Source organism: Corvus brachyrhynchos, unplaced genomic scaffold, assembly GCF_000691975.1.
Source record: "Corvus brachyrhynchos isolate BGI_N302 unplaced genomic scaffold, ASM69197v1 scaffold3, whole genome shotgun sequence".
Classification (NCBI taxonomy): Eukaryota; Metazoa; Chordata; class Aves; order Passeriformes; family Corvidae; genus Corvus; species Corvus brachyrhynchos.
Window position 1 is genome coordinate 6,453,009 of NW_008237619.1, and position 11,940 is coordinate 6,464,948.

The 11,940-nt window shown below is 40.3% G+C and overlaps 2 protein-coding genes across 3 annotated transcripts in view; both read left to right on the forward strand.

Annotated features, from left to right (window-relative positions):
• Window positions 1–10,072, forward strand: part of CMSS1 (cms1 ribosomal small subunit homolog (yeast)) — a 230,256-nt gene extending 220,184 nt beyond the window's left edge. The window contains exons 10-12 of the mRNA XM_008631726.2: window positions 3,716–3,803; window positions 5,589–5,677; window positions 9,835–10,072. Of these exons, the coding sequence (XP_008629948.2) occupies window positions 3,716–3,803; window positions 5,589–5,677; window positions 9,835–9,918 (261 nt within the window). The 3' untranslated portion in view covers window positions 9,919–10,072. The remainder of the gene's footprint in view (window positions 1–3,715; window positions 3,804–5,588; window positions 5,678–9,834) is intronic.
• A 98-nt stretch (window positions 10,073–10,170) lies between these two features.
• Window positions 10,171–11,940, forward strand: part of LOC103613874 (cell cycle control protein 50C) — a 19,188-nt gene continuing 17,418 nt past the window's right edge. For both annotated transcript variants that reach the window (XM_017731871.1, XM_008631728.2), the window contains exon 1: window positions 10,171–11,458. In XM_017731871.1, the coding sequence (XP_017587360.1) occupies window positions 11,246–11,458 (213 nt within the window). In that variant the 5' untranslated portion in view covers window positions 10,171–11,245. The remainder of the gene's footprint in view (window positions 11,459–11,940) is intronic.

The window sequence follows — 11,940 nt, forward strand, 5'->3', positions numbered from 1 at the left end:
CAGCAGGAAATGGAGGAAGAGAAAGGCACAGAAATGAGTGTAGGTGTTGCCATTAGGGTCAATATTGTTGGGTAGGTTACCACAATATGAAAGGCCAGAAAGCAAACTTACTGGCAAGTAGATTATTGGTAGATTTTGCATTTACATAGTATGAATTATTTGGGGGATGTACAAACATATTTCATCATAGGTACATTGGAGGAACAGTCTAGCAGTGTAAGGCTTTTGGCTGAGGCTTGATTCCTTGTGGCAAAGACCTATGAAAACTTTTTTTTAAGCATGTGATCACACCTGTACAGCAGCCCTGTGTTCAAGGTTTCAGGCTGGGAGAAAAGGATGGAATTGCAATTCAGAGATGTTACCTTCATTGAATTAACCCATATAAAGTTTCTTCTACGTTAATTTTTGTTTCAGAAATGGTAATTTATTGATGATGGATTTTATGAAGTTGGGATTTCATCAATATAACTAGTGGTTGTGCTGCAAACATATATTCTCCCTTTGCTGTTAAAATACATCAACAAAAATATTTTTTCCTTTGTGTTTTCAGATTCCTGTTTTTTGCCAGCCAATGATCTCAGCCACAGTTTTTCTTCATACCTGAAGGAAAGTGAGTTAAAATGTTGGTCTGGATGAGATGAAAGTTGTATGAAAAATATAATTAAGACAATATGATTGCATTTTTTTAGATGTAGCTCCAAATACTGTTCATTATAAAATATTAATCACTTTAAGGCTTTTAAAAATTTTTTTATGAAAGGTCTTGTTTTTCTGGCACTTTTGTACTCTATAACTTTTTTTTTTTGTATCAAAAATGTTCTAGGCTTTCTTTTAATTGCTAGGGATTATTTGTCAGTAATTTATTGTGGCTTCATAAGTAGGTGTATGTATTATCTTACAATAAAAGTCCTGCAGCTGTCTGCTGACATGAACCAAGAGAATTTTTATTCTCTTGTATATTTATATAGAACTTCTGGTCCGGTAAATGTTTCTTTGCAGTTGATTTTCTCTGATACAAACTGCCATATGTGGCAAATGAAGACAATGGGCTCATCACCTTAAAAAACTGTTGGTTATTAATGCTTGTTTAGTTTGTTCAGTTATGTGATATTTCTGTATTTTATTTATTTTGGGCATTACATTTTCCAGTTTCTCAGCCATGACTAAATGCAGAAGTGTTGCCAAAGTTCCAGACCTCATAGGAGTCAGCATGTGTGTTCTTGCTGCTGGCTACCATTCATCATGTACTCTAGCAATTTAAAACTGTGGCATGTAGTACTTTCTGTGTGTGTGTACAAGGGCTTTTCTGTTGCAGTCTGTCCAAAGTGGGCGAAGCTCCGCAGAAACCACGAGGAGAAGAAGTCGGTGGTGATGCTGGTTCTCTGCAGTTCTGCCCTTCGCTCCTTGGAACTCATCAAGTATGGCAATAGCAAATATTGTGTTGAGGTTGGCAGTCGGTCAGGAGTTTTGTCTTGGAACCACAGGCAAAAAGGCAAAACTGGGACACTGTCCTCTGCTAGCCAGCAAATTCACTGACTCAAACTGATGCAATATCCCTGCCGTCTTTAAACTCTGGGAGTGTGGTGTTCAGTTTTGGACTGAAGTAATGCTCAGTGCTTCAGTTGCCTGGGAAGTGTTACTTTTGTTAAAAACCAAAAATGAAGTGTAATGGGTTTGGGGGAAACATGGAACATGTTATCCTTGGGAACAAAGTAAGCCCATAAAGCATCGTGATCCACCACTAGAAATCATGGCTTTGCACCAAAGGCAACGAGGATATGGCATTTCAGGGCCTCGGCTGTCAAGCTGTGTCTGGCCTGAGTGCCTCCAGATCTGTGTCAGTGTTCTCAGCTGGCTCAGGCTGGCAAAACTGCTGGGCAGAGATGACAATTTTCAGCGTGCCCTGTCCCTATTTTTTCCCCTTCTCTATCCTCGCCCTTCTCACGCCAGAAGTTTTGATGGCTTTGGTGAATTAATGTATACCTCACAGATTTCATGGTTGTCTTCTGTGTCTTGACCCTACTTCCAGTGATTACCTGTCAGTACAAAATGAGATGGAGAGTTGAGAAGTTTGATTGCATGACACAGATATAAGCATAGATAAGGCAGATAAGTGCCAGTTGTGCATGCAGAGACTAGCACCTGAAACTTAGGTGGTTTAGATGTGTACAAACCTTTAGCTTTGCAAATTAAAAATTCAGTGCACTGCAAGATGCATGCAGAGCAAGCTGTCTTAAATGACATTCAGAAAATACTGAGTATGTTCATCTCCTGTTTGATGAATATGGAACATAGAGTTGTTACTGTGTGCCAAAATGGAGTGTCAGGAAAACAAGTCAGCGTTTCTAACAAATGAGTTTTGGTTAACTGGAATTTGGACAATCTCTGCAGTACAGACAATGTCAGCCTAGGTTTGCCCAACAGCCACACTGCAGGAAGATTGTAAAATGTAGATTGGTCCATTGATCCTTCCTTTTGTGCACACACACTCATTTTCATTAATGCCTCTATCTCAGTAACTGAATTATTTTTTATTTAGGATTTGGTGATTAACCAGTTTTGAACTAAGCTAGCTGTGAAAGCACAGGCCATAATATTGAATATTATCTGAAAAGCTATCTAAACAATATTGCCCCCTACTGATATCTTCCCTTGTGTCTGTCCAGTTGTTCAGCTCTGTTGATAAGTAGCAAAGAAGAATGTACATAGTGTTCAGAGTACAACCAGTGTTCACTGGGGGACTGTGTGTGTCTCAAACATATTGAGAAATGCCAGTTAGTTTTTCTTTCCTCATGTGTGGTCTTAAGCCCAGCCCTGATTCTTGCATTTCATTGTTCATTTTTTTTTATTGCTAGGTCAATGACAGCCTTTAAAGGAGATTGCAAAGTCCTCAAGTTGTTTGCAAAGCACATAAAGGTAGGGAATTTTAATAGAGCAAGTAAACAGCTAAACAGTGTGATGCCATTTTCTTTTTAAATCCTTTGGCAGTAGTGCCTTTCATACAGTGTTCATATGAAGTTCCTTCCTTTAGGTAGTGCTTTCGGTAACCCATTGCTGCAGAGTGAGGAATTTCACTAAGCACCATTTCCAGTAGCTCAGGTGCAACCTGTGCAGAACGTAGATGCTTGTGCACATGCTGAGTTTGAATTTTCCACACTCCCATGAAGTGCTCATTCAAATGCCTGAAGGCTCACACACATAGGTCTGTGGAAGCAAATGCCTGGATCCCCAGTACCCATACCTGTTAAAAGCACAAATTATGGGGGTGTTGGGAGTAATAAGTGGACACTTGACCTTTGATGTAAATGCTGTCAAACACATAAATGTCATTTACTTTACTTCACCTTTTTCCAGTATCTTCATCTTGAAGGACTTCAGTGTTAATTCAAGTTTGTCAGTTTTCCAGAGAATTTGTTTAAATGCTGAAGGAATCTTACTGTTCTCACCTCCAAAAATAGTTGGTGCAATAGCAGGTTTTCAAAGTTAAAAAAGATTGAACTTCTAGAGAAGTGTGATGCCCAGCTGGCTTGTTATATTTCTTAAACATTCTTCCAGATATAATCATCTGACAGTTTGAAGGACAAAAATCATTTGTTACTTGATGGTGTTCTAGAAAGAAGTACAATGATATCTTGAACTTATTTCCAACTCCTTGAGAAGAAATTTTAAAACAACTGTGCGTTTACTGTGGTTTTTCTTTCTCTCTTCAAATTAGATAAAGGAACAAATGAATATGTTGGAGAAAGGTGTGTTCCACATTGGGGTTGGAACTCCTGGGAGAGTGAAGGCACTAGTGGAGCAAGGTAGGAGAACAAGAAGGGTTTCCTCCCTAGGTGTCTTATATTTAGTCTCATGAGAAGTGAAACTTCAACTGGTTTTTTTAGGTTGACATCAATATGTGGATTTGGGTACAAAACTATACAGTTCTGTTTCTCCACTCCTGCTATGTCAGTCAAAACAAGGTCAGGGTTCTAGTACTTTGTTTTATGATCACTTTAAGCTGGCAGAAGCCAGTATTAGCAGAGAAAGGCAGAGTAATGCTTCCTCTAACCTGCCAGTCAGTGCTTGCTTCTGCCCCCCTTCTTGCTCCCTGGGCAAGCCAAAGTCTGTTTGGCAGCTCAGTGAAATGACCCCAATTAAAACAAAACCAGTGTGCACGCAAAATCAGGTAATGAGCAGGCAGAGGTGGGGGACTTCCTCTTTTGGCAGGGATACTGATTTATGCTGACTTGAAAGTGATTGCAAAACCATAGTGTGAGATTTAAAGCTCCAGGAAACCAAACACTGCAAGTAGATCAAAAGGAAGTAGCGACAGAAGTCACTGTATCATATGTCACTCTGAGCTCGGTGTAAACTTTGTGAGGGGTGGATGAAAGATCTGCTTGCTGATTTGGTCTTATTTCTCATTTGCCTGTAATAAAATTGATTATTCTATATAAATCTTATTTTCCCATATTCTGAGTATTTTTACTTACTCTATAGACAGTATGTACACAAAGAAAAAGAAACAACAGAATGACATGATAAGGCAATTCTTTCCATTCCTCTTATGCAAGACACTGTCTTGCTCTGACTGTGGTCTCTTGGTCAGGGACTGGCTGTAGATTGGGACTCTACTGTTCCTCCCAAAAGGGTACAGGAGTAACATAATTTTGTTGCTTCCACCAACATGAAATTGTCAGTGCTCAGCACATCAGCACATTGCCATGAGGGTGGTGAGGCACTGGAAGAGGTTGTCCAGAAAAGTTGTGAATGCCCCATCCCTGAAAGTGTTAAAGGCCAGGTTGGATGGGTCTTGGAACAACCTGGTGTAGTGGAAGGTGTCTCTGCCCATAGCAGGAAGTTTGGAACTGTATGATCTTTAAGGTGCCCTCCAACCTAAGCCATTCCAATTCTCTGTTAGGTGGAGGCAGCTTATGGCATGGACACAAGGTGTGTCATTTTAGCCCAAGCTCTAGTTCTTTTTTGACAGTTTAGTGTTGCAGTGCCAGGTCACTTAGAGAAGGGAGAGGAATCAAAACTGATGCCAAAAAATGGTGGGCATCATGTAGAAGACCAGGGAAAAAATAGGAGAATGGCTGAAAAGCAAGTTCAGAAAGGACCTTTGTTTTCACCACCATTTATTTGAAGGATAAAGGACTTCTTCAGCAGCACCACTGACCTGACTCATATTCACATAGCATCCAGTCTCCTGTAAGTTGCTGAACACTGCCTGTCCCTGTTAACATCAATTTTCAGGTTAGGGTGCTTGTAACTTACCAGTGACATCAGCTGCAGAAATTCAACTCCTGTGGTTTCATCAAGAGGAAGCTTGAGGAATTACTTTCTGGCAGGATGTTAAGCTCTTGACAAGTCTGGCAACAGTAGTTGTTCTGCTTTTGTGTTTATCTTCCAAAAAGGCATGGGATTATGTGGCTAAGGGAGTTTGCAGTGTCAGTGCATTAGTTTTCCAACCAGCAAATGTAGTACTTAAGTGTTCAAAGATTAGTTTCCTTGGAAACAGACAGCAAAAGATGTAAAAGCCAAAAATCATTTTGAGAAGCACATGTCATATTATCCTGGTACTGAAATTTGTGTTGCCTTTTTAGATGGCCTGTGCTTGAACTCCACAAAATACATGATTCTGGATTGGAACTGGAGAGATCAGAAACTAAGGAGAATGATGGATATCCCTGAGGTATTGTATAAGCACCTGTATATATTATATTCTGTGTATTCATTACTTTTGTTTCTAGTTCTCAGGTCTTGATCAGTAAAGCTTTTTTTCTGTAAAGCCATCTTCAGTGGTATAGAAACACAAAGAAGTCAACATTGACTGACAAGTCTGTACTCCCAGGTCTCAAAATTATCTCCTGAAAAAGAATTTTTCCTTTATGATTGCAAGTCACAGCTGTGACTTCTGTGGTTGTGCTGTGAGTTTCTCGTTTATGCTCGATGGATGTTCTGCCTGTCCCCAGGAAGTTCCCTCAGTAGGAGGACTTTGTAAAGAGTCCTAGACCTCAACAGGTGAGATGGGCATCACCAACTATGTGAAATTTAACGAAGGGAAGTGCCAGATTCTGCACCTGGGATGGGGCAGGCGTGGATGTACAGACAGACTGAGGGATGAGAGGCTGAAAAGCAGGGCCATGAAAAGGGACCTGGGGGTCCTGGTCTAGAGAAAGTTGAACCTGAGTCAGCAGTGCCCTGGCAGCCAGGAGGGCCAACCCTGTCCTGGGTGGCATCAGGCAGAGCATCACCAGCCGGACAGGGGAGGGGATTGTCCCGCTCTGCCCTGCACTGGGGCAGCCTCGCCTCGAGTGCTGGCGGCAGTTTGGGGTGCCACAATAGAAGAAGGATATAAAGCTATTAGAGACCTGCCAGAGGAGGGTAATGAAGATGGTGAAGGGTCTGGAGAAGAAGTTGTATGAGAAGCAACTGAGGTCGCTTGGTCTGTTCAGCCTGGAGGAGACTGAGGGGAGACCCCATTGCAGTTACAGCTTCCTCATGAGGGGAAGAGGAGGAGCAGACACTGATCTCTTCTCTGCAGTGACCAGTGACAGGACCCAAGGGAATGGCCTGAAGTTGTGTCAGGGGAGGTTTAGGTTGGTTATTAGAAAAAAGGTTCTTCACCCAGAGGATGATCGGGCACTGGAACAGCTCCCCAGGGAAGTGGTCACAGCACCAAGCCTGACAGAGTTCAAGAAGCATTTGGACAATGCTCTCAGACACAGGGTGTGACTCTTGGGGTGTTCTGTGCAGGGCCAGGAGTTGGACTTGATCCTTGTGGTTCCTTCCAACTCAGCATATTCTGTGATTCTGTAAAAAGTTTCAAGTTTCCTCAAAAACTAAACAAAGCTGTGGACAAACATCTACAATTCTCCACCTGAGAGTAAGATAGCATCATGTGAGTAAATCTAAAGACAGTTCCCTTGTTTTTTCTTTTCTTACTTCTCTTTTTTGTCTTTTTTGTTTTTTTGACAAGAGGTAGGGTGCAAACAATTTAGAGCCATCCATCATTTGTACAGTTCTTCTAAGATAATTCCCAATTCTTTTCAGTTCTGTAATCCAGCTTTCATATTTCTTGCTAACAAGCAATGTTTACAATGTGTTGTGGGGCATCACCTATTTTTAGCCAGATGAAGAGGAAGATTCCTCCATTAGGGCTTGTTAAAAAGCTCCCAATTTCCAGCACAGTGCCTTTAGGTTTTGTACATTTAGAGCAGGCCCATGCCTGGAATCTCCAGGGAAAAGGACTATTTTTTACATATAGACATTAAGCTGTTTCACAATTGAAACAAATTATCAGTCATTAATCCATCGATGTACTTGTCTAAGTATTTGAATGTGCTGTATTTTACAGCCTTGCATACACAAACCAAAAAAATATACATTGCAGAAATGAAGTAGCAAAAAAAACCCCTACCTTTGCTTTTTTGGAGGCAAGGAGGCTCCCTCTTGTGGTAAATACATAAGGCTTTTTTTGTGTGGTGCTTGACCTCATCTGTAACTTTTTTAAAGAACAGAAAACATGAAATCACAGACAGTACAGTACAAACTCACAGGCAGTACAAAATGTGCTGATGGAAGTGGGATGGATTTTTTAAGTCATCTGAAGTCAATATCCATAAAGTAGACCATAGGTGATCTGCCTCAAAAAAATGAAGATTATGTTGCTAATATTTAAGTTTGGGCTATTGCAAACCTGAACTAATCCTTTCAGCTCACTGTAGGCAGCATCATAGCAGTTCTGTGTGTCTGTCTAGGAATACAGGCCAAAAATTGTGACTCCAAGTCTATTTTATTAAGGCAAAATCCTAAGGCTATCTTAGCGTAAAAAGTTAAAGCTTAGTTCAAGTTAAACCCAGGTAAGTAAGAACATTACACTGCCATATATTGTGTTAGGATAAGCAATAGATATTGATGTGTGATTGCAGAATAGTGAATATGTAATTACAGAAAGGTCTTCAAAGTAACTTGACTCAAGTAACACATCATAGAGGAAGGGTTTTGACATCTTGAGCTTTGTAAGTAGAGTATCTTGCAGGTATTTATCCCACTGCAGACATCAGGCAGATCACCAAAAGTTATGTATATGGGATGTCAACAGCGAAAGATACCCAAATAATGTTTTGGTGATAAAGCATCTTAACACTACATATAAACCAATGGGATGTTCTAGCAACTTGTGAGCTTCAGATATGGAATACAGTCTTCGCCAGCTTTTCTAATTGTATAAAAAATGTCAAATACATGCTATGAATAGTTGTATGTTTTCTCAGAGAGAGGAAATACAGTGCCAATGACAATTTAGAGAATTGGCTGTTTGATGTACTAAGTTCTTTCATCCCTGTTAGTTATAGAGGCAAAATTGTACACTTAAAATTAGAAACTCAGCATATTGGCCTATTTTCAGAGCAAACCCCAGTTGTCAGTAGTTTCTTTGCATACTTAAGGTGCAACATTGATACATTTCATTGTATTTACTCCAGAAAGCAAGAACAGCTGGAAGCACATGTCCATTGTCCTTGCTGTTTTTGTAGTCACCTGATGTTCAGTGGAGAATTATGTACACAGTGGTATATTCTGATAAATATATGAATTTAAAAAATGGTGGATCTTCCCACATAACAGTTCTGTATCCCATCATATCCACACAATGGATGGTGCCGTGATCCACTGCTCTGTCAGCTGCCTCAACATCTCATTAGTTAATGCTGTTGGGTATTTTCATTCTCTGTTTCTGTCTCCCACTTCATTCATCCCAAGCAATGGAGAGAGAAGGAGATGAAAAGAAAGCTCCCAAAGAAACCAGAGGAGGAATGAATGGGTTTATCAGACTTTGTCTTGGCACACTGGAGTTGTAGTAAAGCATAAAGGTCTAAATAAAAATGGATTGTATACTTTCTGATCTGACCAAAGGACAAGCTTCCTGCTTTGAAAGCTTTTTGTACAGAGCTTGATGGCAATACAGAGCAGTCTCAGCTCCTCAAAGTACTTGTTTGTAAGATTCAAGTGATTTTTTTTTTCAACAAAGCCCAGTATTGTGTTGTCTGCAAACAGTACACACACCAAGCCTTCAGTAAATTTGAAAATATGGAAAGTTTAAGTTTCAGACTTCATCAAAATAAAAAGGTTTGTGAGAAATGGACTTGTTATAGAAAGACAACTGTTTTCACCTTCATGTAGCACATCCAGTGTGAAACTGAGGCTGGCCAGGCTTTATTATATCATTTATTCCTCTGCAAAGTGGAGGCACAGAAGGATATAATCCTGAGAGAAAACCTGCAAGCAAGTTATTTGTAAGTGGTAAGAGGGAGCTATAAGGAAACTCTGGACTAACCATGATGATAAAGAATCTTGTGTTCCCTCTGAAATATGTAGTCAATATTTACTCTGTAATACATTTGTTTTATCTTTAGATAAGGAATAAGCTACAGCCATATCAGTGTCATAAACCAAAGTACTTTGTATGCAGCACAGGCAGACCTGACCTTCATGCTCATTTTCATTCAGGTGTCTCAGACACAGACATGGCTGTGCCCGTTGTACTGCCCTTGATCTACTTTATGCCAATGGTTACTCGGGAAAGTCCTGTGGGGATTCTGTAGCCCAGGATGGGTTGTGGCATGCTTTATCAACTCTTTGCCAATGCCAACCTTTCTGTAGCCATGGGACTAAATGGGACTTCAGGACTGCAGGGCAAATTCTGGGGGTTTTAAAAAATGGAAACATTCTAGAGGACCTTGTATAGGAAACTCTAATTTCTAGTCCTATAGTAAGGTGCCTAAGTAAATAAATAATGGTGTCATTATCATAACCTTTTATTCTTTCTTTGATTTTTGTTTTCTTCAGATAAAGAGAGAAACAATTGACCTACTGGAGAAGAGTATTATAAAGCTGTGCAGAGATGGATCTGTGAAGCTGGGACTCTTTTAATGAGTTTACCAACAAGGAAGTAATATGCAGCTGCATTTTACTATTATCCTGTCTGCAACTGAATTTTGACTTTTCAGAGGTCTCTCAATACAGAATGCACATTGCAACTTTTTCTGAGTTTTCTTTTAATAAAAACCCAGAAGCTTTGTTTGTAGTTCTAGTATTATTTTTATTTCAGGAGCAATGTCATACTGAAATTAGAGTTACACTGCTTTCACCTGCTAGATTTACTACTATATGTCACCACTATATGTCACTAGTAAGACTTTGAAGATGAGCAAACATGGGTGTGAAAGTCTTTTCACAACTCAATTTTCTGTTCCCTCCCTGTGCTGTCCCAAATGAGACGTGTTTCTCTCATGAGAGTGATAATCTAGTTCTTGCCCTTGGGGGGTCTTTGAAAAAGTTGTGTGAATTTCAGTAATAGGTCAAGAAGGTATTTTTCACCTATCTGTTCTAGAGCTGGCCAAATGCTGTTTTTTGCTTTTACATGATAATTTATCTGTATATTATACTGAGACTTTATTTTGGTTAAACTGTTGAAGAGTGCAAAAAGTATTCTTATGTTTGTCCATTTAATTTAAAAGGGGGTGATCTCTGGGTGATTCTTTTGTCATTGTGGACAGTAGGGAATGGATGGATTCTTTTTCAGAGAACAAGATGAATAGAGACGAGGAAATCATCGGTATCTTGGAAAGCCATTGATCCAAACTGCGTATTTTAAAAATGAGTTGTCCTTCTGTGATAAAGAGCACACAACCTTTTTACAACCTTTAATCACATCTCAGTCAATAGCAATGAATGTAACAGGTTAAGAAATTTGATTCAGTCTTCCAAAGCAATGTTTTCTGTCCAGTGCTGTCTGAGCACCTGCAGTCCTCCCCAGTGGAATTCAGCACAACTGGAGTAGAACTCCTTTCATTGTATGCCATGCCTGTTAGCTGGGCAGCTATGGAAGTGAAGGGAGAGGAAACAATGCATCTGATATTACACAGAAATTCCAGTATAGCTGACAGTATCCCTGGAAATGAGTAAGACATAAAAAATCCTACTGAGTTGTGGGGAAGGAAAAATATATCTAAGCTTTTCAAGGAGGAATGAACTGGACACCCTGATCAAAGTACACAATCATTTGATTGGTACAAACTGATCATGGAGATCCAGGCACAAATACAGAAAGCAAGGAAGAGAGAGATCTAGTTAATAAGTAATTCCTCACCGTAATGCAGGCTAGAACAAACAATAGTCTCCCAACAATAAAGACAGTATCTCAGCTGAAACACTATCCAGCACAAGGGTATTACTCCTTTCTCTCACCAAGAAGAAAATGAAAGGCAAGACAAGTTTTCCTCCCCAAGAAGGAGCAGCACCTCCTTCCAGATGTCCAGATAACAGTGCATTCAAACAGCAGAGGCTGCCAGCTTGGAAGCCCCAGCTCACCATTGCATCTGTGCTCTCCAGCTTCTTTCTGATAGGGGCATTCTGCCTCACTGTGGGAGTCTGCCTTGTCCTGTCTGCAAACAGCGTCAGAGAAATCCAGGTTGGTTTGGGGGTGCTGTTCTTTGATATTCTGTAAAGAGGAAACCAGGCTAGGTTTGGAGGGAAAGGGCATTAAGTTTTTGCTTCTGAATAAAGGTGATAGCAATGGCTTCGTGCCTTGGACATGTGTCCAGCAGCTGGTATTGCTGTGAAAATCTTCAGAGGCAGTCAGTCATCAATAAAATCAGAGCACTGGGTGATTACCTGGGTGGTAATATCTGAAATATGAGTGATAATTACTGCCACTGGCTGGTAATACCAAAATGCTGTCATTATTTTCTAGTGTTTTGAAGGGAAATAAGCAAATCCCTCTGAGAGTGTTTGGCACTAGAAGAACATACATATTTGCTGGGGCAAAGTCTTGAAATACAGGGAGCCCTAATGTTTAAATCCCTCCTGCAGACAAGGTTATTCAGACCTGTGGTGTTGTGAATAGATTCCTGTTAGGAGCCAACACTCAGCGCTACACCCGGGCTGTTCAGC